Raw genomic sequence first — 23,016 nt, 5'->3', positions numbered from 1 at the left:
AGATGGATGTTCTTTGATTCACTTGAGCTTTTTGTTCATCACTTTTGTCATCATCTTTTGTTGTCATCATTGTTATCATCAAAACACCTTTGAATCATTGTTGATTCATCATGAAGCTTTGCTTCCACAATTTTGTCACACATTCATAGTACACACTTACCAGTTATCACTTATGTTAATTCAATTAATTTTTATTAAATTATTAATTTATTATATTATGTAATATGCTATATATTTAATTTTTTATATTAATCATTAGCCCGGTTTGACCCGAGCCCAATTGGCCTACTGAGTTAATTGAGCCAATATAATAAGACTTGTTTCTATTTGGGTTGCCTTTTTTAGAATCCAATATGGCCACCCTATTTATAGGGTAGTCAAGCCAGGCCTATTTTGACAACTCTAAACTTGACACCATACAAATTATGACTCCACATCTTAAGGGTAAAGACCACAGCTGCTAGCTTAAGGTCATGGGTAAGGTAACTCTCCTAATGTGGTCTTAATTGTTTAAACACATGCTTCTACCTTTTTATCCTACATCAAAACACATTTGAATCCCTTACTAGAGGGATCACTATATACCTCGAAACTCCCCAATGCTTCATGAATAACTAGCATTAGTGTAGAAGTCAACCTCTTTTTGAGCTCTTGGAAGCTTCTGTCACATATTTCATAAAAAACAAAGGGTTATCCCTCCTAATTAGTATGGTTAAGGGTAAGGTTATCTGGGAAAAAACCCTTGATGAAACTCATATAATAACCTGCTAAACCAAGGAATCTCATAATTTGGGTTATGATCTTTATTGACTCAACATTGCCTCAAGCCCTAACCTTAATGGGATCTACATCTATCCCTTCCAGGAATATCACATGCTCCAAGAAGTTCACCTCTCTCAACCAAAACTCACATTTCTCAAGTTTGGCAAACAATCTTTTCTCGTATAAGATTTGAAGGACAAACTTAAAGTGTTCCTCATACTCTTTTAAGGTATGCGAATATATTAAAATGTTATCTATGAAAACTACCATAAACTTATCTGGGAAAGGTCAGATAATTCTATTCATGTAGTCCATGAACGCTATGAGAGCATTGGTTAGCCAAATGACTTAACCATGTACTCATATTTACTATAACACATTTAAAGATTAGTCTTGGGAATATCATTTTACTTAACCCTAATATGGTGATATTCTGACCTAAGATGAATCTTAAAGAAAATCGAAGCCCCTCTAAGTTGATCCAACAAATCAATTATCCTAAGGAATGGGTATTTGTTCTTAATTATTACTCGGTTGAGTTTTTTATAGTATACATATAACTTCATGCTCCTGTCTTTCTTTTTTTACTAGAAGAACAAGCACATCTAAAGAGAAACTTTAGGCCTAATGAATTGGTGGGATATCTAAATTCTATTTGGCTCTTTAGTTCACTAAAGTCTATTTGTTCTTAATTATTACTTAGTTGAATTTTTCTATAGTCTACATATAACTTCATGTTCCTATCTTTCTTTTTTACTAGAAGAACAAGCACACCCTAAAGAGAAACTTAAGGCCTAATGAATTAGTGGGATATCGAAATTATATTTGTCTCTTAAGTTCACTAAACCCTAGAGGTGACATCGTATAAGGTGCCATAAGTTGCCTCACCTTAGGAGCCAACTCTATGCAAAACTCAACTTCCCTCACTAAAGGTAAGGTGGAGAATTTATCATAAAATACATCCTTAAACTCTTTAATGATGGGGATAGTCGCAAGTTCTAGCTTAACTGTTACCTTTTAAGGAAGTAACAAAAGAAACACTAAGTCCCTCTTCCACCACTATGGTTTGGGAGATTTGGGTCACATTAAAGAAGAAGAATGGACTAGACTTTGGGGGTAAAACAAACATCTAAAGGAAAATCTATTGTACAATCAAAATAGTTCAACTAGACTTGGTTGGCAAAAAGTCAATCCATACCAAGAATTACATCAAATCCAAACAAAGACCAACATACTAGATTAACAACAAAATGTTTTCACCTATCAAATGTTCTTACCTAAGACTATCAATTGTCTTCAAAGACGCTTGGGGGAATGGTAAGGGTGCCAAACCCTTTTTTTTGTTGATTTTTGTCCTTGACCTAAGGCAATTCATTAATAATTAAGGATTGGTGCAAACAAACCACAAAAGCATTATATACTCCCTTGCAACCTAACGATTTCTTGGAACTTATTCCAAAAACTATTATTAGATATTGCTATACAAATTACCTCTTTGTGAGTCACCAATGGTTTGATAGTAAGGGCATGCTCCAACCTCTAGGATTTTAGCTGTCACTTTAGTGTGCAATTCTTCCAAGCATTAAATCCATTAATTATAAGTATTTATGAGTTAGATATGTTCTCAAATGAGTTTTTCTAGTTTGTCTCTCTTAATAGTGTGATCGTTGAGTTGCTTGGGGCCTTGTGAACAATCCTAGCCTCTTAAGGAGGGGAAAGGATCACTGTTACTGTGTCCTTGGCTTTGCATATGAGCATAATTTCCTTGGTAGTTGGTGTGAATGTGAATTATTTCATTTCTTGTGAGCCATGAATGTAGGAGTAAATGAGAGGAATGTGTAAGCTGGAGGAGAAATTCATGTGGCATTGTTTATTGGAAAAATATTCTCTCCAAATCATTCTTGGTTCTTTACTACCAAGATAAACCTCATTACTTTCTCCTCTAGATTACATATTCTTCTCTTTTACTCCTACATTCAGGGCTCACAAGAAAAGAAATCATTCCCCTAAGTAGATAGATTGATTATTCATTGTCCCTCTAATATTTGATGAGAAATGATATCTCTTACAATGATTTTGACACTTGAGTCAATTAGAGGATAAGTCAAGAGGTAGAAAATTGAAGAAACATTCAACCTAAAAATTCTACTTTCTTTCTATATTTTATATTATGTTTTCTTGATTCGTAGCGGTGTCATTCTTGTCATGGTGCCATTTTTGACCTTTTGTGATTTCTAGGGGTCATTACTTAATATTTCTTAATTTTTTTGGTATGCTTCGTAAGTATATTATAGTCCATAATGCTTTATTGGACTAGCCAAATGATTTTCCAGAAGTTAATTGGAAACAATTTGAATTTGTTCTGTTGTAATTTTGAATTTTGAAATCATTATGTAAATGAGATGGCATAAGCTATGCCATGATAACAAAACTAAAGAAATTTAGTTGTAGGATATACAAAATGGTTAAATATTTTAAAAAATTAAGATTTTATTAAGTTGTAAGTTATAAGCATTAAATACAAATAAAAATGTTTAAAAATTCTAAAATATTAAATCTTACTTCAAAATATGATTATTAATTATTCCACAATTGCGTTATTAAAAGAAATTTAAAAACAAAATGTGGCATCCCAAAAAGCTTTCATAATATGTACATTTTCCTTGAGTGAATTTAGAATTAAAAGGCTGAAATAAGTTAGCAAGAAATATAGAAATTTCTTTCTATTTGCTTCATCTTCCAACACTTGTACTGACATGAGTTGCAGTAGAACCAATAGAGGAACATGAAGGAGAATGAGTGCAACATATGCATTTGATGCATGGTGGTGGTGTGTGTCATATAATTTCGAGAAACATTGGAGGGCTTTTGAAAGCCCTATGCTTTCATCCACAAAATCAAACTCAATGGACTCATAATTTGGGGCAGGGAAACCCTAGATTTGAAGCAAATCTGTTTCTAAGGGTGGATTTTAAAGTGAAGTACCTGATAAGGTATTACACTTATAAAAGCATCATTTACTTTTGCACCTCATCTTTCACTTCTGCACCCTGTCGCAGATTCGGTGGTTTGATACGTTGTGGTAGTAAGAGTGGTGTCGATGCTTTGCAAAGAGGTCGTTCGTGCCAGTGATGTTGCATAGTGGATTGAGATCGCAAATCAAGAAAATAAAAAGATTTAACTTTATCAATTCTGCATTCAGATATTGTAATTTGGATAAATGGGTATTTGAATTTGTATTTGTTCACTCTATTAAGATTTAGCTTTATTCTGCTTCCATTCATTTTTAGATCTTCAAATTCCATTATTTGTTCATTTCATCTTTCTTTCTCTCCGATAAAATGAGAACTTTAAACCTTTTTTGTTGTCTTAATCAGTTGCAATTTACTAGGTATCATTGTTTTTTCATGTCCATGTAGGGTACATATCTCGGGGGTGATTTGATACACAACAAGAATGTTGGGTCGAGCTATATTTTCTCAAATTGGGAGTTTCAGGCCTGAGAATTTAGGTTAGAATGCCATGGCTATGATTGGGAACATTTACTTCTCATTTTTTGTTATTGGGGTTTTGGTTTTCACAATTATGGCTGCCACTTATGAACCTGAGGATCCCTTATTTCTCTGGAAAAAAATCCAAAGAAGAAAGAAGATTCAGATTAAAAAAATGAGGGACCTAATTTTCTGAAGCTAGGCGAGGAAGAATGGGGAAAGAAGAAAAGGGTGTGAAAATGGTGTGATTAGTTTTGATTGCAGAATTTGAGAGGAAGGAGAAGGGAGAAGAAGAAGAGGAAGATACCTTTATTTCATTAATGACGTTAAATCTACACTAATGAAAGGACCATTCTGGTTCTTTCTTAAAACATAGAGGATCAAAATGAATTTTTTAAAAGTTAAAGGATCAAATTGGACCAAAAAAAAGGATAAATGACCAGATAGGTTATTTGGCCTATTATAAATAAAATTGAGCAAATTATATTAATGCTCCCAAGGCTTTGTCAAATTACACAAATTACCCATACTTTTTTATTCCTACACAAACCTATCATAATCCTGTGAAAAACATTACAATGTCACTCTTTTTTATGTTACATGCCCCCTTTAAGGTTTTAAAAGAAAGAGTATTTGTGTAATTCGACAAAACTTCAGAGAGTGTTAGTGTAATTTGGTTAATAACTTTTTATGTTTTTTTAGGTCATCATGTAATTTGTGCAAAGTATTCACCATCTTTGCCAATAATTAATCTTTATCAGAACACTGATTAGTCAACTATATATTATGAGTATATATATTATTTATACATAAAAAAACATTATTTTTGAATTTGAATATTTTGTATTAACACCATGGTAAAAAAAGAATATAAATGAAATACATTCTTATTTAATAGAATAATTATTTATTTTGACCATTAAAGGCATATTTTTTATAAAAAATAAATACTTTGTACTGTTAGTTAATTAATAATAATAACATTAATATTCATATTCATATTCTTAGTTTTATTATACTTTTACTTTTATTTATATGTATAATGTATAAATGCATAAATTTTTACCCTAAGTGAAAAAAATGATCTATTTAGTAAGTGGATTCAATTTCTCAGTGTGCAAAATTTCGTTGGGACAACTGTAACAATCCACCGCAAACGAAATTAATCTATAACTCAATGAATTAGGATAAGGGTATTCATAGATTAGATTAGATAAATTTTGAAGACAAAAATCAACCGATCAAATCATGTAGGTTATGTAAATTTATCATCCAATGGGTTTGATTTAAATTGTAATCCAAACCAATCCAATTTAAAGAGGTTTAAATTGGGTCACTTATCAGTTTGAATCTTACTTTTATTTCTTTTGAAAAATATTAAATAAAATGTAAGATATATAATAAATATAATAAAAAGAATTTAAAATATTAAATATTTCATTTGTATGTATTAAATAACTAATAATAATATATTTATGCATCTTAACTGAAATAGTTAGTAAACAAGTATCTCAAATTAAATATATTTTTCATAAATAGCTATTAATTATATGATAATTTTATAAATATATAAGAAATAAAATAAAATATGAGTAATATATTATAAATTTATGAATAAAAATATATACATATGTACGAGTTTGATTTGGATTGGATTGAATATGTTTTTAAAATCAAATTCAAAATTTGATACGATACAATTAAAAATTTTGATTTCAATTTTGATTTATTAGGTTTTTGTTTTTTATCATTTTTTATTGAAAAAAATTTGAGTGAGTTGGGTTCCAAAACTCATATCCTTATTGGGTTTTTTTTATGAGTGGGAATGAAAATTACAAGAAACAAAAAGAAAAAAGAAAAGGCCACTTAGGGGGGCCTAACAAAGTAAGTTCCTTTTGCATCAGCTAAGAGCAAGGGTTAAAGCTCTGTTGGGCAAATATGAAGTACTTGGTACCTTGAATTAGATGTAGCACCTGCATTTGCCAACGAGTCTACATAGGTACTCCTTTGACTCAAGGTATTTGAAGAAGTACCCTCCAGTTTTCAGCCAACAATGTCTTGATGTGATCAATGAGAGGAAAGTGAGGATGGTGTAAGCCCACTCCTCTTGTAACCAAATTAATAGCACAAAGCGAGTCAGATTCACAAACTAAGTTTATGTGGCCAACTTCCCACGCTAGCCTCTACCCGAACAAGATGGCATGAAGCTCAGTCACAAGTGAGGTTTAAAGCTACAAGAGCCTATGAAACCAGAGATCCATTGTCCCATAAAGTCCCGAATGAGCCCGTCAAAACCTGCCTTTCCTGGGTTGCCATGAATGCTCCCATCCATGTTTCACTTGACCGTAGGGGCTGTAAAAGGAATCCACCTTACAAGCTTGGGTTGAGCATCTGACGAAGAGGGAGGGAATATTCACTGTACCTCTGTTAAGGTCAACTTGATCTTGATAATGATGACTTGATTATTCCAAGGTTTATTCAGGAAGATAAGTTCATTCCTTGCCCTCCAAATGAAACAATAGATGATGGTGGACACTTGACCATAGTTTCCTTTAATCTTGTGTTACAGCCACTCCCTTGTTGACATGGGAGACATGTTTGACGTAGCAACTTGGACTTTGAAGAAATCCCACACTTGGAGAGACTAATAACAATCACGAAATAAGTGGAGGATTGTCTCATTGTCTTGGTTGCATTTGCAACAAGTAGGATTAGGAGAAAGGTGACGCTGTTACAAAAAAAGGTTAGTAGGCAAACAATTTATATTAGATAACCATAGGAAGTGTTTAATGTTATCTGGTATTCTAATGGACCACATCCAAGGCTTGTTCTCCACGCTTGTACTCTAGGTGTTACTTTCCTGCATTAACCATTTGTAGGTGTGGCTTGCAGCATATTCAACAAAAGGAGAGGAGTCCCAAATGATACAGTCGTGGGTATTGACCAGGAGGAACAAGCTTCTGATTGTGTTCACCTCTAGACTCATAGGAGTGGCAAGGATGTTTGTGTATTAGTTACCATCATTCCAGACGTCCTTTAAACTCAAATGTGTGACACCCTCTATCCCGACATAAATATAGTGAAAGGAAACATGGAATAACGAGAGTAATTTAAAAATATTTATTTCACAACTCAAAATAAAACTTCTCAACGGAGTAAAAGGTTCACGTTCACAATTTAACCAAGTTAAAACTTATAAGTAAGAATATAAAAATGAGTTCCGGATCCAAACAAAGACTGTACCGATATTACAACTAAAATTCTAATGAGAAACATAGAAGTAAATCATGTTCAACTACATATCTAAAAATAATGTATGATAAAAACAACATAAAACCCTAAGCCTCAATGTCATATCCTATCAGAGCACAGTGTCCGAGCGTCCTCAAGCATAAGGTTTTCCAGGGCCATCTACCTAACCATCTGCTCCACGAACAAAAGGTTCGAGATCATCATAGGATCCAAACACAAACAACACAAGGAGTGAGTTATCACATTCCTAAATAGATAGAGATAAATGAAAGCACACACACACACACACACACACATATATATAATATAAGCATAACAAGCTCAACTTAGCACAATTCACATCATTTTACCACTCATTGTGTAACATCACTTGTCCCAAGGATTTAATAAAAAAATCACATTTTACCCTTTCACATTAATCACGTGTTCACATCTCAAGTACAACACAACATCTCACACTCACATAATTCATTACCCACCATCACGTAATAAGTCACAATGATCATTGCACATACATTATGCAATAGATAACACTAAGACTCAATCCTATATGCAATGTGGTACCATGTCGTTGAAAAACCTCGTCGGGTGCCTAGGAGTACATGACAAGATAGACGACACACTAGTAAGTTAGGTCACCTTCACTAGGTAAAATAATAGGGAGACCAGTCAGGGTCACGCTATTTTGTGATAATGCTCCAACCATGTGGGATTGGCACAGGCTTAAAGTAACACTTAAATCGGGTGTATTTACCCCTAAGGCCTAGACTCCGAAGAGTCCTTCAGGGACTCTCCCTCCTGATTCAGGTCCAACCCAAAAAATATTTTACCATGCAGACTCTATATAGGAACTATACAAAACACACAACTCCTCAATTGTTCTCAAATTAATTTTAACTCATCGCGCCTCAAAGTGATTAAACTCGTCGAGTTCCTACAATGGATCCCATCACAATACTCGTCACGCATTAACTTATCCCCCTTAAAAGGTCTTACAGTTGTGTGATTGTACATTTCATAGCTCACAACTCAATGCATACAATATCTCAATATACATGTGTCTTACAATTCAACACATACTCAATTTATCACATAAACTCAATCTCAATCACAATGTTATAATCCCAAAGCAATATGTTATCACACCTCATGAATCATATACACATCACACAGTAGTAATATATACATGGCACAAACACAAACTTTACCTATGAACTATGCAATACACACAACTACTCAATGGTTTTCAAAATCATTTTAACTCATCACGCCTTAAAGTGATTAGACTTGTCGGGTTCCCATAGTGAAGCCTATCATAAAACTTTTTATGCATTAACTCGTCGCTCTTAAATGGTCTTACAGTTGTGTGATTGTACAATTCATAGCTCATAACTCAATGCGTATAATATCTCAATACATATGAATCTTACAATTCAACACATACTCAATTTATCATTTACACACAATCTCAATAACAATTTCATAATCCCAATATAATAATTTATCATGCCTCATGAATCATATACACATCACATACTATTAATATTTGCATGGCACAAAACACACACACACACACATATTAAATCGAACTACACTATTTTCAATTAAAAGGAGTTTCTACGACTATTAAATTAAAATTGTATCAAAAGAAATTACTACTAAGCATTAACTTTACAACTTTCTTTAATTTATTATTTTATTACTTTTATTATTACAATGTATATATAACATGCTGATCATCATTGTGGGAGGATACAACACAAAGGCAATAATTTGTATAAAATAAGCAACTAAAGTGAAGATTATTTAGAGTACAATTCACGTTCTTTAATAAAGTGAAATTGATGTGCGTGGTGTCAAATATCAAAAGTGCAGTGGTACAGGACATACAAATTCGTGTACAATTTCGGTTTGATTTGAAAGTTTATTTTAATATAACATTACAATAACTTTTTCAATCTACCACAATATGCAAAAAAAATAGAGGAATTTTTTGTCTTTTTACCATTTATTCTTTATCACAATGTGCTAGATTCAAATATAAACTCAATGCAAATTAACTAGTAAAGACATCATACTAATAATTCAGTTTCACTAATTCATGACAATTAGAAAAAAAACTCAATTTCTAGGGTTCACACTCAACACAAGAACACATCAATTTCATAGTAATTTCACAATGGGACATTAATTGGCCCGTCAAACATATATAATTCGCAGTTATAATTGTAAAGATGGAATCAAAATTGCAGAAACACCCCAAAACCCATCACAATTGATTCTCTAAGGATCCCTACACATGTTCTCACTAATCCCCAACTGTGAATAACTCATCCCTTACCTCTAAGCGGGCTCACGTGTGTAGTCTAACAATGATAGTAGCATGTCTAGCAGCTCCTTAAGATTCCTCAAGCTTTTCCTTTGATTGTTCTGCTAGGGTTTTCAAGCGTTAGAGAGATAGAGAAGGGATTGGAGCCTCAATTTCATTGTTTGCATATGAGGGGTATTTCTCTCTCTATAGACATTATTTGGCAAATCCTAAAGGTGGTAATGTGCGAAAATGAGTTTCAAAGGTGGTGTCCAAATTTTAAGATGATTCAACGGTTAACAAGTCTGGGATCTTAGTTTTACTAGGACAAATTTGGGTATATGCGGGAAAAAGAGAGGGTTTTGGGAAAGGAAGAAGGGAGAACAAATTTGGGAGGAAGAAAGAGCCTAAAGACGTATCGTAATTGTAAAAACTGACCTAGTATGTCTCTATTTATAGCTAGGGTACTATGAGCCTATTATTTACTGTATTTTCTTTATTTTATTATTTTATGAAAAAGAACTCTATTTTACTTTTTCATTAAATAAATAACCAATTAAAACTTCTCTTATTTTAATTAACAAAAACCCTTTTCTCTCATTTATTTAATTTCTAAAACTCTTAATTTTTAAATAAAACTTTTTATTTTATTTTATGAAAAACAAGGTGTTATAAAATTTGAGTCCATAATGTGCACATAATACACCAATGAGCATAGAGGCCTATTTGAAGACCATTGACCAAACTAATAGGACAAGTTCACCCACCTCAAGAGACTCAATGGCTTTCCTAATATATTTCCAAGTGTAAGAATTGCCCTTATACTCCTTGATATGCAAGATAAAGTCTCTCTTGAGGTATTTCTTTTTTAGAATCCGGGTCCATAGTTTCGGTGTCTCAAAAATGAGATCCCATGTATGCTTTCCTAGCATGGCGATATTGACCTCTCTAGAGGAACGAATCCCCAAACTCCTTTCCTTCTTCGACTTGGTCATCGTTTTCCAATTGGCCCAGTGCTTGTGCTGGTCACCCCATACGAATGATTACACAATCTTGTCTATAGCATTGCAAACACCTTGCGGAAGCCAAACATTTTATATCACATAATTAGGGATGGAGTTCAATACTGATGATGCTAGGACCACTCTGCGTGCTCTTCCTAGTAGGTTAGCCTTCCAATCAGTTAGTTTCGAGGTCATCCGATCAAGAATGAACCCAAAGTCCACCTTCTTCACCTTCCTAGTGAAGATGGGAAAGCCAAGATATCTACCAATGTTGCATGTTGGGGAAAAGCCCAAGATGTCTCTAAATTTATTCACTTTGGTCCGGGCAACATTCTTAGAGGAGTAGAACTTTGACTTTTGTAAGTTGACCTAAAGACTTGAGGCCTTGGCAAAATCCGCCAGATCTTTCAAAACCAGCTAAACCTAAGATGTCTTCGTCTTCATAATAGATTGTCATTTGCAAAGAAAAGATGGGAAACTTTAGGCCTTTCCCTTGATACAGGAACAGGATGTCAGGATCCGCTTTGGACTTTCTCTTGAATAAAAGTTGTCAACTTCTCCATGCAAAAAACAAATAGATAGGGCGAGAGCGGGTCACCTTTTCTGAGGCTGCGAGTGGGGAAGAAAGGATATGAGACTTCGTTATCCCACTTCAAGGATAAAGACGTGGCCCTCGTGTTATTCATAATGAGATGAATGATCAAAGCAAGGAAGCCAAACTCAGTGAGGGTAAGCTCCAAGAAATCCCCATCAACCTTATCATAAGCCTTTTCAAAGTTTATTTTAAACATAAGATATCCTTCTCTACTCGTCTTCTTACGCATGTGGTGGACTATTTCTTGGGTAATTAGTGTATTGTTACTCGTGCCTTGTCCAAGGATGAAGCTACTTTGAAGGGGGCCAATCAATCCTATCATAATCCTTTTCAAAGTCTATTTTAAACAAAAGATATCATTCTCTACTCATCTTCTTACACATGTGGTGGACTATTTCCTTGGTAATTAGTGCATTGTTACTCGTGCCTTGGCCAGAGATGAAGACACTTTGAAGGGGGCTAATCAGCTCATCCAACAAAGGTCTAACTTTGTGGACAAGGACCTTCAAAATGGTTTTGGACAACACATTGCATAAACTAATAGGCCTGAATTCCTTAAGGCACTTAGGTTGGTCCACCTTAGGAATTCGCACTATGAGCGTCTCTACTAGTCCCAGATGAATGAAGCCTATGTTAAAAGCTTGGGCCACTATATCCTAAACATCCATACCCACCAAGTCCCAAAATTGCTGAAGAAGATTGGTTGAAAACCATCTGGGCCAGGAGCCTTGTACGAGTCCATAGAAAAGAGGGTGCCCTTAACTTCCTCAATGGTGACTAGTTTTGCTAGTTCATCAAACATATTTTGGCCAATCTGAGGGATAGAATTCAGATAAAGGCTAGATGGATCACAAGTTTTAGGGCATTAGAAGAGCTTCTTAAAGAACTTCAAGGCTTTCTTCCTGAGTAAGTCATCATCTGTGCACTGAATTCCATCAATCATAAGACTCGTGATTTTATTTCTCCTCCTCCTAATAACCACTTGAGTATGGAAAAATTTGGTGATTTTATTTCCAAATTTAGTCCATTCCTCACATGATTTCTAGAACCAAAGGAGTTCCTTTTGCACTAGAACCTCATCATATTGTTTATGAAGTCGCTACTCCAAAGAGATAAGGCTAAACCAACTTATGGTTCCAATTCCTTTTACACACCTTTGATTCTGGCTTCAAGTTGGCGCTTCTTCCTGAAGATATTCCTAAAAGTCTCTCTATTGAAAACTAGAGAATCCTCTTTGACATTTGAAAGACAGTTTACGACATTCATGTTGGGCTTCTTCCATGCCAAAGCAACTATATCCTGGTAACCCAAATGAGCGAGCCATGTAGCCTGAAAAATGGAACATGGGGGTTTTATTACTTCTGGATTTGCAACAATTGAGAAGGATCGGGTTGTGGTCTGAGTTATGTGTAGGAAGTAGCTCTGCAAGTGCATAAGGGAACGGTAAGTGCCACTTAACATTCGATAGACAATAATCAAGTTTCTTCCAAATGCGTTGTCCATTTTGGATGTTCTTCCTCCACGTAAAGATACCCCTACAATATCGATAACAAAGAGTTGACAAGATAGGAGTACACTCGCAAAGTGATTGGCTTGCGTAACATTAAATGTGCCTCCCTTGAGTTCTGTAGAGTATAATATCTCGTTGAAGTTCCCAAGAAGAATTTAGGGCCCATTCATCATGTGTTGAGTGTGTATGAGATAGTCCCAAAAAAGTGGCCTTACCATGGGGTTGGGGGAGGCATAGACAACAATGCAATACCAGAAAAGGTGTCTTCGCTGAAGGGAGAAGGTAATAGCTTGTGGAGAGGAGTCCAACAACTGAAAAGTAATGTCAACAAGCCAGATAAGCACCCAAATACCCCCAGAATTCCCAGCTGCTTCTTGAAGGAACAAGGCACGATTGGCCACTTGATCCCAACAATCTTGCTGTTGGAGAACAAGTTATGAGTTTCATACAACATGATGATAGGAGAGGATAGTTTCCTAACAATATCCTTAATATGGCACCATTTGCCTGTCATTGTAGCACCCCTGATATTCCATGATAGGATAGAGATATCTTAAAAGGATTCCATGGAAACATAATGGTGGGGGTGTATGTAGGGGCTCCGAGAGCCTTATGTTGCATTTTCCATGTTGTTGCAAGCAAGGTCTGCATCACCTATGGGCTGGGAAATTTCCATGTCTGACATAAGTCCCGAGTGTCCATCATCCATTTGCATTGCGTATCTACCATGTTGAAGAAGCTCAATGTCGAGAGCTATTTTGGCACCATCCCCTAGTTCTCGGATTTCAGCACGAGGAGGATGTGCATGTGGGAAAGGTTCGGTGGGGACAAGCTAGGTCGTGGCTTTCACTGATTGTGGCAGGCCAGTCTCATGGTCCTTACGTGACATTTTATTGTTGGACAAGTATTTTGGTTTGCTTACCACAATCATCAAGCCGGTGGGACCCATGTCTGACTTTTTAGGGGCATTGAAACCACTTATAGACTTCCTCAACCCACTAGCTGTTGGTGGGCCCCTTCCTTAGGCAATGATTGGAAATTAGATGTCCCATCTTTATGTTTTTTTAGAATATTCTGCTTCCTACTTTTATACTTCACAATCATCCATTCCTTATGAGTGGGGTCGTCGTCATTAACACCCTGATCTCTTGCCATTGTACCCTGATTCATACCTGCCTGGGACGTCGAAAATCTGGGATTGGTGATTTGACAAGATTTAGCACATTAGGGTTAGGTTGAGTATCATTCTCGTTGTTAGGGAATGGTTGCATCGTCATGTGTTTGTCTACAGCCACAATAGGAATGACCTGAGTTTCCGGTGTTGGGCTCACTGTCACCGGGGTAGTTGGCACTTGCTTCTTACACTCTTGTAAAAGGTGGCCATAACAACCACAGGTTGAGCAAATTCAATGGAGGCCTTCATACTATATATGATACTAGTGTCCATGGAACCACATGAGACCCACCATTGGTTTGTCTAGGTCCACTTCAATACACATTCTCGCAAACCGGCCTTGTCAGACATCTCTCGTGTTTGCATCCACTCTGACTGGACGCCTTACAACAATAGCCATGGCCATGAGGACACTTTCATCATAAAAGACAAGGTTCAAACCTGGGAATCAAATCCAAACAAGTGTGCGATCAATCTTCGCAGTAGGGGAAGCAAACTCTGGGGACCGACGTAGAACTGTGAGATAATGGTTGAAAAGCATCCAAGGACCATCTTCCATAACATGAGCCCTATCCGGCTCTATATCAAACTTCGCCATGTAGAACCCATTGCTTATGTCCATGAGGTCGTAACCAGCCGAGAACTTCCATAGTTTTGGGAGCCTATCTTACATTATTTGATAAACAACATTTTCCCCCAACAATTTAATCACCAACGCATCCTCCCATGGTGCACATAACTCTTCCAGAATAGAGTGGTCAATGTGTACCATGTACTTCATCGGGTTGCCTCCTTCATACTCTATATGAGCCAATTATCCTTGAACAAATCCTTTGATGGTAAAGGAGGTGGGCATTGCTTGTTACCCATAACTCTATCCCTGAAGGAAGTCCTTGTTGTTGATGAAGAGTCATCGTCATTGCTGTCGTCTGATGGTTTCTTTCGCAAGCTAGTAGCACCCATATTATTCGTAGTTGGAGAGAAATCCTGAGCACTCATTCTCACTAAGAAGGATGGATAACACCACAAGCCAACTATATCCTTATTGGTTGATTTAGTTTTATTTATTTATTTATATTGAATTAGATAAACTTATGAACACTCCTAAGTTAAGGAACACCCATAAAGTTAAAAAAGAGAGTGTAAATTTAAGGGTAAATAATCATTTTTGTTTCTGAATGTGTAGAATGCTGACAAATTTATCCCTGAAAGATGAAAATTCAAATTTTAATCCCCAAAAGTGAAAAAATGTGTGACAAATCCATCCATCCGTCTGTTATCATTAATAAAAGAGCCTACGTGGCACAAAGGGACCAAAATGTCACAAAAATGATTGCAAACATGGTTGTTGAATAAATTAGACAAAAATGTCACTAAGTTACCATTGGACCAAAATGTCAGTAAGTTACCATCGGACTAAAATGTCAATAATTTTTCATTGGACCAAAATGTCAGTAATTTTTTTAGACCAAAATGTCAGTAAATGTTAGTAAGTTTCCATTGGACTAATTTGTCAAGCCCGAAATTTCGTTTTATTTAAGGGTAAAATATAATTTAACCTTCATCTTCTCTCCCTTTTTTATCGTTTTAAGCATAACATTATAATAAACACTTAAAAAAAATAGAAAAATAAGCATAAGTTAGAATAAGCATAATATTGATTAATAATCATAATCTGTCTGTTCCTATAAAATTTCTAATGTGATAGTACTTTACCCAAAATATGAGACTCAAACAAAAATATACAACCATTAAATTAATCCTTACAAAAATGCTTATTAATCAATATTATGTTTATTATTATGTTTGTTCTAACTCCTTATTTTTTAAGTGTTTATTGTAATGTTATGCTTGCAACGATAAAAAAAGGGGTGAAAAAATGAAAATCAAATTACATTTTATCCTTAAATGAAACGAAATTTGGAGTCTGATAAATTAGTCCAATGGAAACACGTACATACATTTTGGTCCAAAAAAATTACTACCATTTTGATCCAATGGAAAATTAGTGACATTTTAGTCCAATGACAACTTACTAACATTTTGATCCAATGAAAATATATCGACATTTTAGTCCAAAACAAAATTATTGATATTTTGATCCAATGGTAATTTCTTAACATTTTGATCAAATGATAACTTACTGGTATTTTGGTCCAATTAAGCCATGTTGACAATTATTTTTGTGTCATTTTCTTCCATTTGTGTAACGTGAACTCTTCCATTAACGGTAGTAAATAAAAGTTAACAAATGAATAAATTTATTGTACTTTTTTCACGTTGAGAGACTAACATTTAAAATTTTATATTTTAGAAATAAATTTATCAACATCCTACACATCTATAAACAAAAATGATTATTTACCTTAAATTTAATTATATTATTTTTCAACAAAATATATCACACGACAAATTTGGGTTGCTGGAGTATTATTCAAATACGGAAGGTGGATGCAAATGGGTGATATCATAGTGAGCCATTCATTTGAAAGGATGGGGATTGAGGGGGCCCACACCTATCACTATTATTTGTGTGTTGTATTCTATCATCTCATGGGTGGAGATTTCTATCGCTAAAGGTTATAAATAAATAAATATATAAATAAAAAAAGGAAAAAGGGTTTTGTTTTCATTTCGTTCTTTTTTTTCCTTCCAAACTCACTCATCTCACACTTCCTCTTCCTCTCTCACTCAGATTCAGGTTCGAACTCTTCTCTCTCTCTCTCTCTCCGTTTAGGTTTCTCTCTCAATTTCGAAACCCCGATTTTCTCTCAATTCGAATCCGCGATTCATCGTAACCCAAATACTAAATAGTTATTATCTCTCTGCGTTTCTTTCAGCAATTTTCTATTTTCTTCTCTCATGGCTTCAGATTCCAAAAAGGATTTCCCTGCTGGTATGTGCAATCTCCTTCTCTAGATTTGATAATAATAATCAGAATAGTAATAATGATGTTATTGCTATTGTTGTTGGATTATTTTTCCCATCTGGTGAAAATTCAACGCAGTTTATTGATTTATTTAGCTTAGTTTTCCTTACTGGAGGTATTGAAAAAAAAAACGGTTTTTTGCCCTAAAAAACAGTCTTTGCCAAAAGGATACTTAAATTTTGATCTCAATTGATGTTTATTTATCACTTTATAGAAGATGTGTGGACTTGGGATTAACGCCTTGAGCTGGTTGAATCGAATTTGCAACACGAGTTTGGTGTTTTCAAGTTACATAGTTGCCGTCATGTATGACTTACCTGTGTTTATATTAATTAATGTTTATATTTATGTGAATATATGAATACTAAGAGTAGCACTTTTGCCCTTTATCCTTTACTTTGGGTGTACTACACGTAGCTTCCTTTCTTCTTTTTGTTTTGTTAAAGTTCAATGACGCTTTCCTAGTGCTGCAATAATCTCTGAATAAAGTTATTTGTTTATTTATTCACCTGAATTTATAACTTTGCTACTTCCTCGTTATTTTTATTCCTTCTTTCATGTAATCAGAACAATAAGGGGGTAATTGCTTTACACGTTGTGGTTCCTCCTGATTCCTTCCATCTCATTTGCTTCTGGAAAAAAAGTTTGCATTTGTGTGTAGGCATGACAAAGAGTAAGAGATAACGTCCTGACACTTTGAAGTGCGTTATTCTATTTAGTACTTGTTGTATGGAGTTTTGCTTTATGGATTGTTACAAAAATACTATTGTTGCACACTTATCATCATTGGTAAATCCGTATTAGACTATATTACCTTGAACTCATGATTTTGGAATCTGCACTGACCCTTCTGCTTGTAGAACAAGCCATTATTTGAAGGTTCTGTTTTGTTATCTGCTTATTGGTGCCTTCTTTGTTTAACTTTTTCCTAATTTATTTTGTTTTTACTTGTCTCCATCATTTATATTTCTTCTACTTTTAGTGCTAGCAATTTAGCGTAACTGCCATAGTTTCTTGAATCTTTAAAGTGTGTTAGTTTTACACATGTTGAGATTTTCGTAGATGACAAAGCTGGAACAGCAGAGAATAAAGCATCCAAAGATGAAACGTCATCTAAAGATTCTCCAGCAGCACAAAGAGCTACTACAGCTACTTCTGGACCTGCAACTGGTTTTCCAGGCAACCCTTTTGATTTCTCTGCAATGTCTGGCCTGCTCAATGTAAATCATTCTCTTTGTTTCCTTATTTGTATTATATGTGCATTGTCTGCTGTATTTATTGATAATTAGGACATGCTAATTGTTAATGTCGTTGAATATGTTTGCATGCACTTTATGATCATGTGCCATCTTATAGATATTGTTGTTTTGACAAATGCTTGTTTTTACAAGTCTTGGTGGGGCTCTAGTTTTGGAGCCTGTGGTTGGACAATGATGCCGGGATTTGTAAGGAAAAAAAAACTATTTAGAATTTTTTTAAAGTTCTTTACTGTTGATTGAGACAGTCAGACTTCATCAGAGATGTATTTGTCTTTTCCTTCAAAGCTTTCCTGAGTATGAGAGTAGTGGAGTGAACATTTTGTAGTGGTTTTGGATTTGGATAAGAATAATATTGTGGTTGATAGTTTCATTTCTTATAGCTTCTATCTTTGTAAATCTTTTGCAGCCTGTATTTGAAATCTATGGAAGAATTTAAATGAGGAGAAACATTTAATGGTTTTTGAGCTCTTTATATGGTTTGACCTGAGTCTTCCCTTTTTTGTTTTTCACTCTCGAGGGAATTTTGTTTGTCAGATGTTTGGAGTTGTTGGCTCTCAATTTCTATTCTATATTAATATTTCTTCATATAGGCGTACTAATGCTTAAATGTGAAATGCATAGGATCCAAGTATCAAGGAATTGGCTGAACAGATAGCAAAAGATCCATCATTCAACCAGATGGCTGAGCAGCTTCAGAAAACTTTTCAAGGAGCTCCACAGGATGCTATGCCTAGCTTTGATAATCAACAATATTTTTCAACCATGCAACAGGTTATGCAGAATCCTAATTTTATGACCATGGCTGAGCGCCTGGGTAATGCATTGATGCAGGTCACTATTTTGCCAATTTCTCCCTTATATTTTTTTTTTTCATGAAATTTCTACTGGTTAATAGAATATAGATGCTGTATATCACAGGATCCATCTATGTCTGCCATGCTTGAAAGTTTTTCTAATCCATCAAATAAAGACCAGCTTGAAGAAAGAATGACACGCATCAAGGAGGATCCATCTCTGAAACATATTTTGGAGGAGATAGAGACTGGTGGTCCTGCTGCTATGATGAGGTTTAGAAGCAATTTTTCTTTTTAATTTTTTTTTTTTTTGCTGTTTTTGACATTTCCATATTTCCCCCATAATATTGATGTCAAGTAGCTTCTTAAGTGATTCTTTTTATTTCAGGTACTGGAATGATGAGGAGGTTTTGCGGAAGTTGGGACAAGCCATGGGTCTTGCAAATTCTGGAGATGTAGGTGCCTCTGCTGAAAATTCTGGGGCAGATGAGACAGAAGATTTGGGAAATGAAGATGAATCAATTGTTCATCATACTGCTAGTGTTGGTGATGTGGAGGTGTGATATAGCACTATTTTTCTACATGCATATGCTCTTAAATCTTCTCCCTTTTTGAAAGAAATCATGAATTTTACTTTATGATTGAAGACTTGAAGTTATTCCAATGAAAGACAAAATGTGCAGTTATGCTTCTGCATGCGACAGTTGATGGGAGTATAAACCTTGTATTTTTAAGGACCATTTTCTGGCTCTGGAAGTCTGCAGTGGTGATTTTGAATAAGATTAGTTGATTTGGTTCTATTTGGTGCAAATCACATGGTATTTTTAAGGGAGTTTCCTTAATAAACGTATAAAGGGATTAGGTAGCTTTTAGCCCTTAATGTTATTTCTTTATTGCTGTTATTTTATTTCCACATCTTCTGTATGGAGGATCAGTTATCTTCTGAATTATTTCTACTTTTTAATTTCTTTTATCAATTTTAAAAAATCCATCTTTGAAGGTTTTGGATTATACAATATAAATTGGAACTTGTGATATCATTTGTAGAAAAGGTGGCTTAAAATCTTTTTAAATTTATGGAAATCAGACATTTATTATTGCAGTTGCATGGGCAAGTGTTTTTTGTATGCCCCTATACATGGGTTATGTGCTTTTTTTTTTGTCAACTTTGAAGGAATATAAAATCACCCAGAACTCAAACTGTTCATTTTTTAAGGGTTGATTTGGTTGCTAAGCTGTCTAGTTATGGTATTGTTAAATTCAGCCATTCTCTTAGTGTCATTGGGTATGATTTGAAATATTTGAGAGCTAAAATTTTGCACATGTAGGGCTTGAAAAATGCACTAGCCGCTGGTGCTGACAAGGATGAAGAAGATTCAGAGGGAAGAACTGCTTTGCATTTTGCCTGTGGATATGGTGAGGTATGCTAATATTTGGAGTGAATATTTTCTCATCTCTTATATCACATGCTTTTTGTTTCTTAGAATGTCTGCTTATGTTGTTGGGTGGTGGTGTTGACTTTAGAACCATGGTGCGAAGTAAATGAAGGATATATTGAGGCTCAGGGTATTATTTAGTAAAAGACTGTGGTCTTGATTGTTTCTTCCACCATGGTGGGCAATGCAGGCTTGTCAAACATGTTAAAATATGAGAGTCAATTTCTAAAGCATTGCTGAAATTTGGGGCGAGTATGGGTTGGACTTGATGACAACCATTGGAAGCATCTGAAATTTCCAACTGTCTGATTTTTCTTGGGTAATGGAGAAGCTACCGGCTGCAGCTGATTCTAGGAAAAAAACAATGGAAAATGACAATGATGAATTGGATGGATTGGAAATGGAGAAGAAAGCACAAGAGCAAAGAGGGAAGCAGTTGGAAATGAGGAAACAAAGTGCAAGTTGATGATATTAGGCTAGTTTGGAATCATCTGCCTTTTAGTTTTTTTTTTTTTTTCATTTGCAGGCAGATACTCTCTTGGTGAATAATCTGCTTTAGATGTTGGTTGATACTGGATATGTTCTTACACTTTTGACTTCGGAGCAATTTTTCACATGTTTTGAAAAGGGACGAGTGTAACACTTATAACTATTTGTTTACATGGTTCTCTGATGGGATCTGGTATGAAAATCTTATCTGTTTTTCCCATTATACCAAATTATATTTTGACAATTCATCAAAAACTTACTAATTACTAAGTGAGCTAAATTATTTTTTGATTGTTTGTCTTTGTCAGTATTTGATTAGTGAGTCAGGACATAGGAGCATGAACAGGAAAATGAAAGATTTGAGTCCATCTGGTTTATAGAATGCTTGCAATTTCAAAGGCATTTATTTACCCTTAATTATTGTATGTTGTGGGATAGCCTCTACATGGCCACTTATGCACGCTTATTATAAGGAGAGTTCTCTCTCATAAGTGAAGGAATTGGACAGTTTCCTTTAATTTTTGAAGGAATAGGTTATTAACTAACCTAGTAATTTTCCTTTTTATTACACATTCTTTTAGGTGGGATCCACTATATAGATTAGGCAATGCCATTTTATTCTTTCAAATTATTATATTCATCAAACGGAAAAGAAAGTTTGGGTGTGATTCATCAATGTATATTCATGTCATGAAGAACCCTGGTGCTAACAAGTGTAAAGTAGGATGGTACATTAGTAGTTTTATAAATAATGTTCATATTCCTCCCACAGAAAAGTCTAGATTTGATTCCATTTATGGAGGAGTGGAGAATGGAGATAACAGTGGCAGTTGTAGCAATGGCAATGTGTAATATTGGTGGTGGTGATGTTGATGAGGGATAGTGGCAATGATGGCAGAAGTGGTGGTGGAGAGTGACAACAGTGTTAGTGGTGAATGGATAGTGCTATTTGGGTTCTACCTTCCTTCAGCCCCCTCTTGCATGGTGTCAAGCAAAGTGAATGGCTCGTCAGGAATTATAATTTTAGATCCTAATTGGGCTCTTTCTAACGCCTGGCTGACATGCTCTTGATATCATTTCAGGTGAAATGTGCTCAAGTTCTCCTTGAGGCTGGAGCAAAAGTGGATGCTTTGGATAAGAATAAGAACACTGCTCTCCATTATGCAGCTGGTTATGGCAGAAAGGAATGTGTGGCCCTTCTCCTTGAAAATGGTGCTGCAGTGTAAGTAGTCTTTTCATTTTGTGTTTTAAAAACCTCCAAGTATTAATTCTATTGCTTAATTGCGTACAAAACTATTTAGTGACTATTGATGCTTAATTAGGTTTAATCATGTATAGTGCTTTTTCCCTCGTTCAATTTGCAGTACTCTCCAGAATATGGATGGTAAAACTCCAATAGATGTTGCGAAGCTAAACAATCAAAATGAAGTCCTGAAGCTACTTGAGAAAGATGCTTTTCTGTAATTGCAATGCATGATGCCATGCTGTCACCAACAAGCAAAGGGGAAACTGAGGGGAAGAAGGCACGACTTTGTTATTTATCTTTTGGTTTCTTCCAACCGTTGTGTGTTAAACTAAATTGATTAACGTTGTTGGATGTGAGTCACCATAGAATTTGTTATCTATGTTCTTGTAATGCATTTATTGTCACACTGCATGATTTTGAAGATTAGTGCCGTCATGATTTTATTCATGCTTCAATTTTACTTGTACTACATTGCTTCGTGGCAAAATTCTGGTTCAAATGGTATCGTACAAGAATATAAGGCGAGTCGAGAGCTGAAAAGGTTTGGAAGATTTTGATCTAGGGGACTAAATTGCCAACAAATTCTCCCCTAAACTTGAACATCGAGCCCCCCTCTCAAATTTGACTCTTTACAGGACTATTAAGTTTTGAAAATTGATTCAATGGATCGAAGTGTCTGATTTTATATGTCATGGTTTTGTTAAAACGGTATAGTTATGTTTGAAGACAACTTACATATCGGCAAGCCTGGTTTAATTTATGTTTTG

The 23,016-nt window shown here is 35.0% G+C and overlaps 1 protein-coding gene across 5 annotated transcripts; it reads left to right on the top strand.

Moving 5' to 3' along the window:
* The first annotated feature begins 16,655 nt into the window (after positions 1 to 16,655).
* LOC100797622 (ankyrin repeat domain-containing protein 2-like) lies at positions 16,656 to 22,718 on the top strand. 5 transcript variants are annotated; one of them, XM_006577758.3, is made up of 10 exons: positions 16,719 to 16,797; positions 16,937 to 16,992; positions 17,593 to 17,698; positions 18,088 to 18,245; positions 18,906 to 19,115; positions 19,203 to 19,351; positions 19,467 to 19,635; positions 20,407 to 20,499; positions 22,086 to 22,225; positions 22,368 to 22,704. In XM_006577758.3, exons 3-10 carry the CDS (start codon positions 17,689 to 17,691, stop codon positions 22,465 to 22,467), a joined length of 1,029 nt encoding a protein of 342 aa, XP_006577821.1. In that variant the 5' UTR covers positions 16,719 to 16,797; positions 16,937 to 16,992; positions 17,593 to 17,688; the 3' UTR covers positions 22,468 to 22,704.
* The last annotated feature ends 298 nt before the right edge of the window (positions 22,719 to 23,016 follow it).

This window comes from Glycine max, chromosome 4 (assembly GCF_000004515.6).
Source record: "Glycine max cultivar Williams 82 chromosome 4, Glycine_max_v4.0, whole genome shotgun sequence".
Lineage (NCBI taxonomy): Eukaryota > Viridiplantae > Streptophyta > Magnoliopsida > Fabales > Fabaceae > Glycine > Glycine max.
The sequence above is the reverse complement of the archived record's forward strand: the minus strand, read 5'-3'. Positions and strand labels throughout refer to the sequence as shown.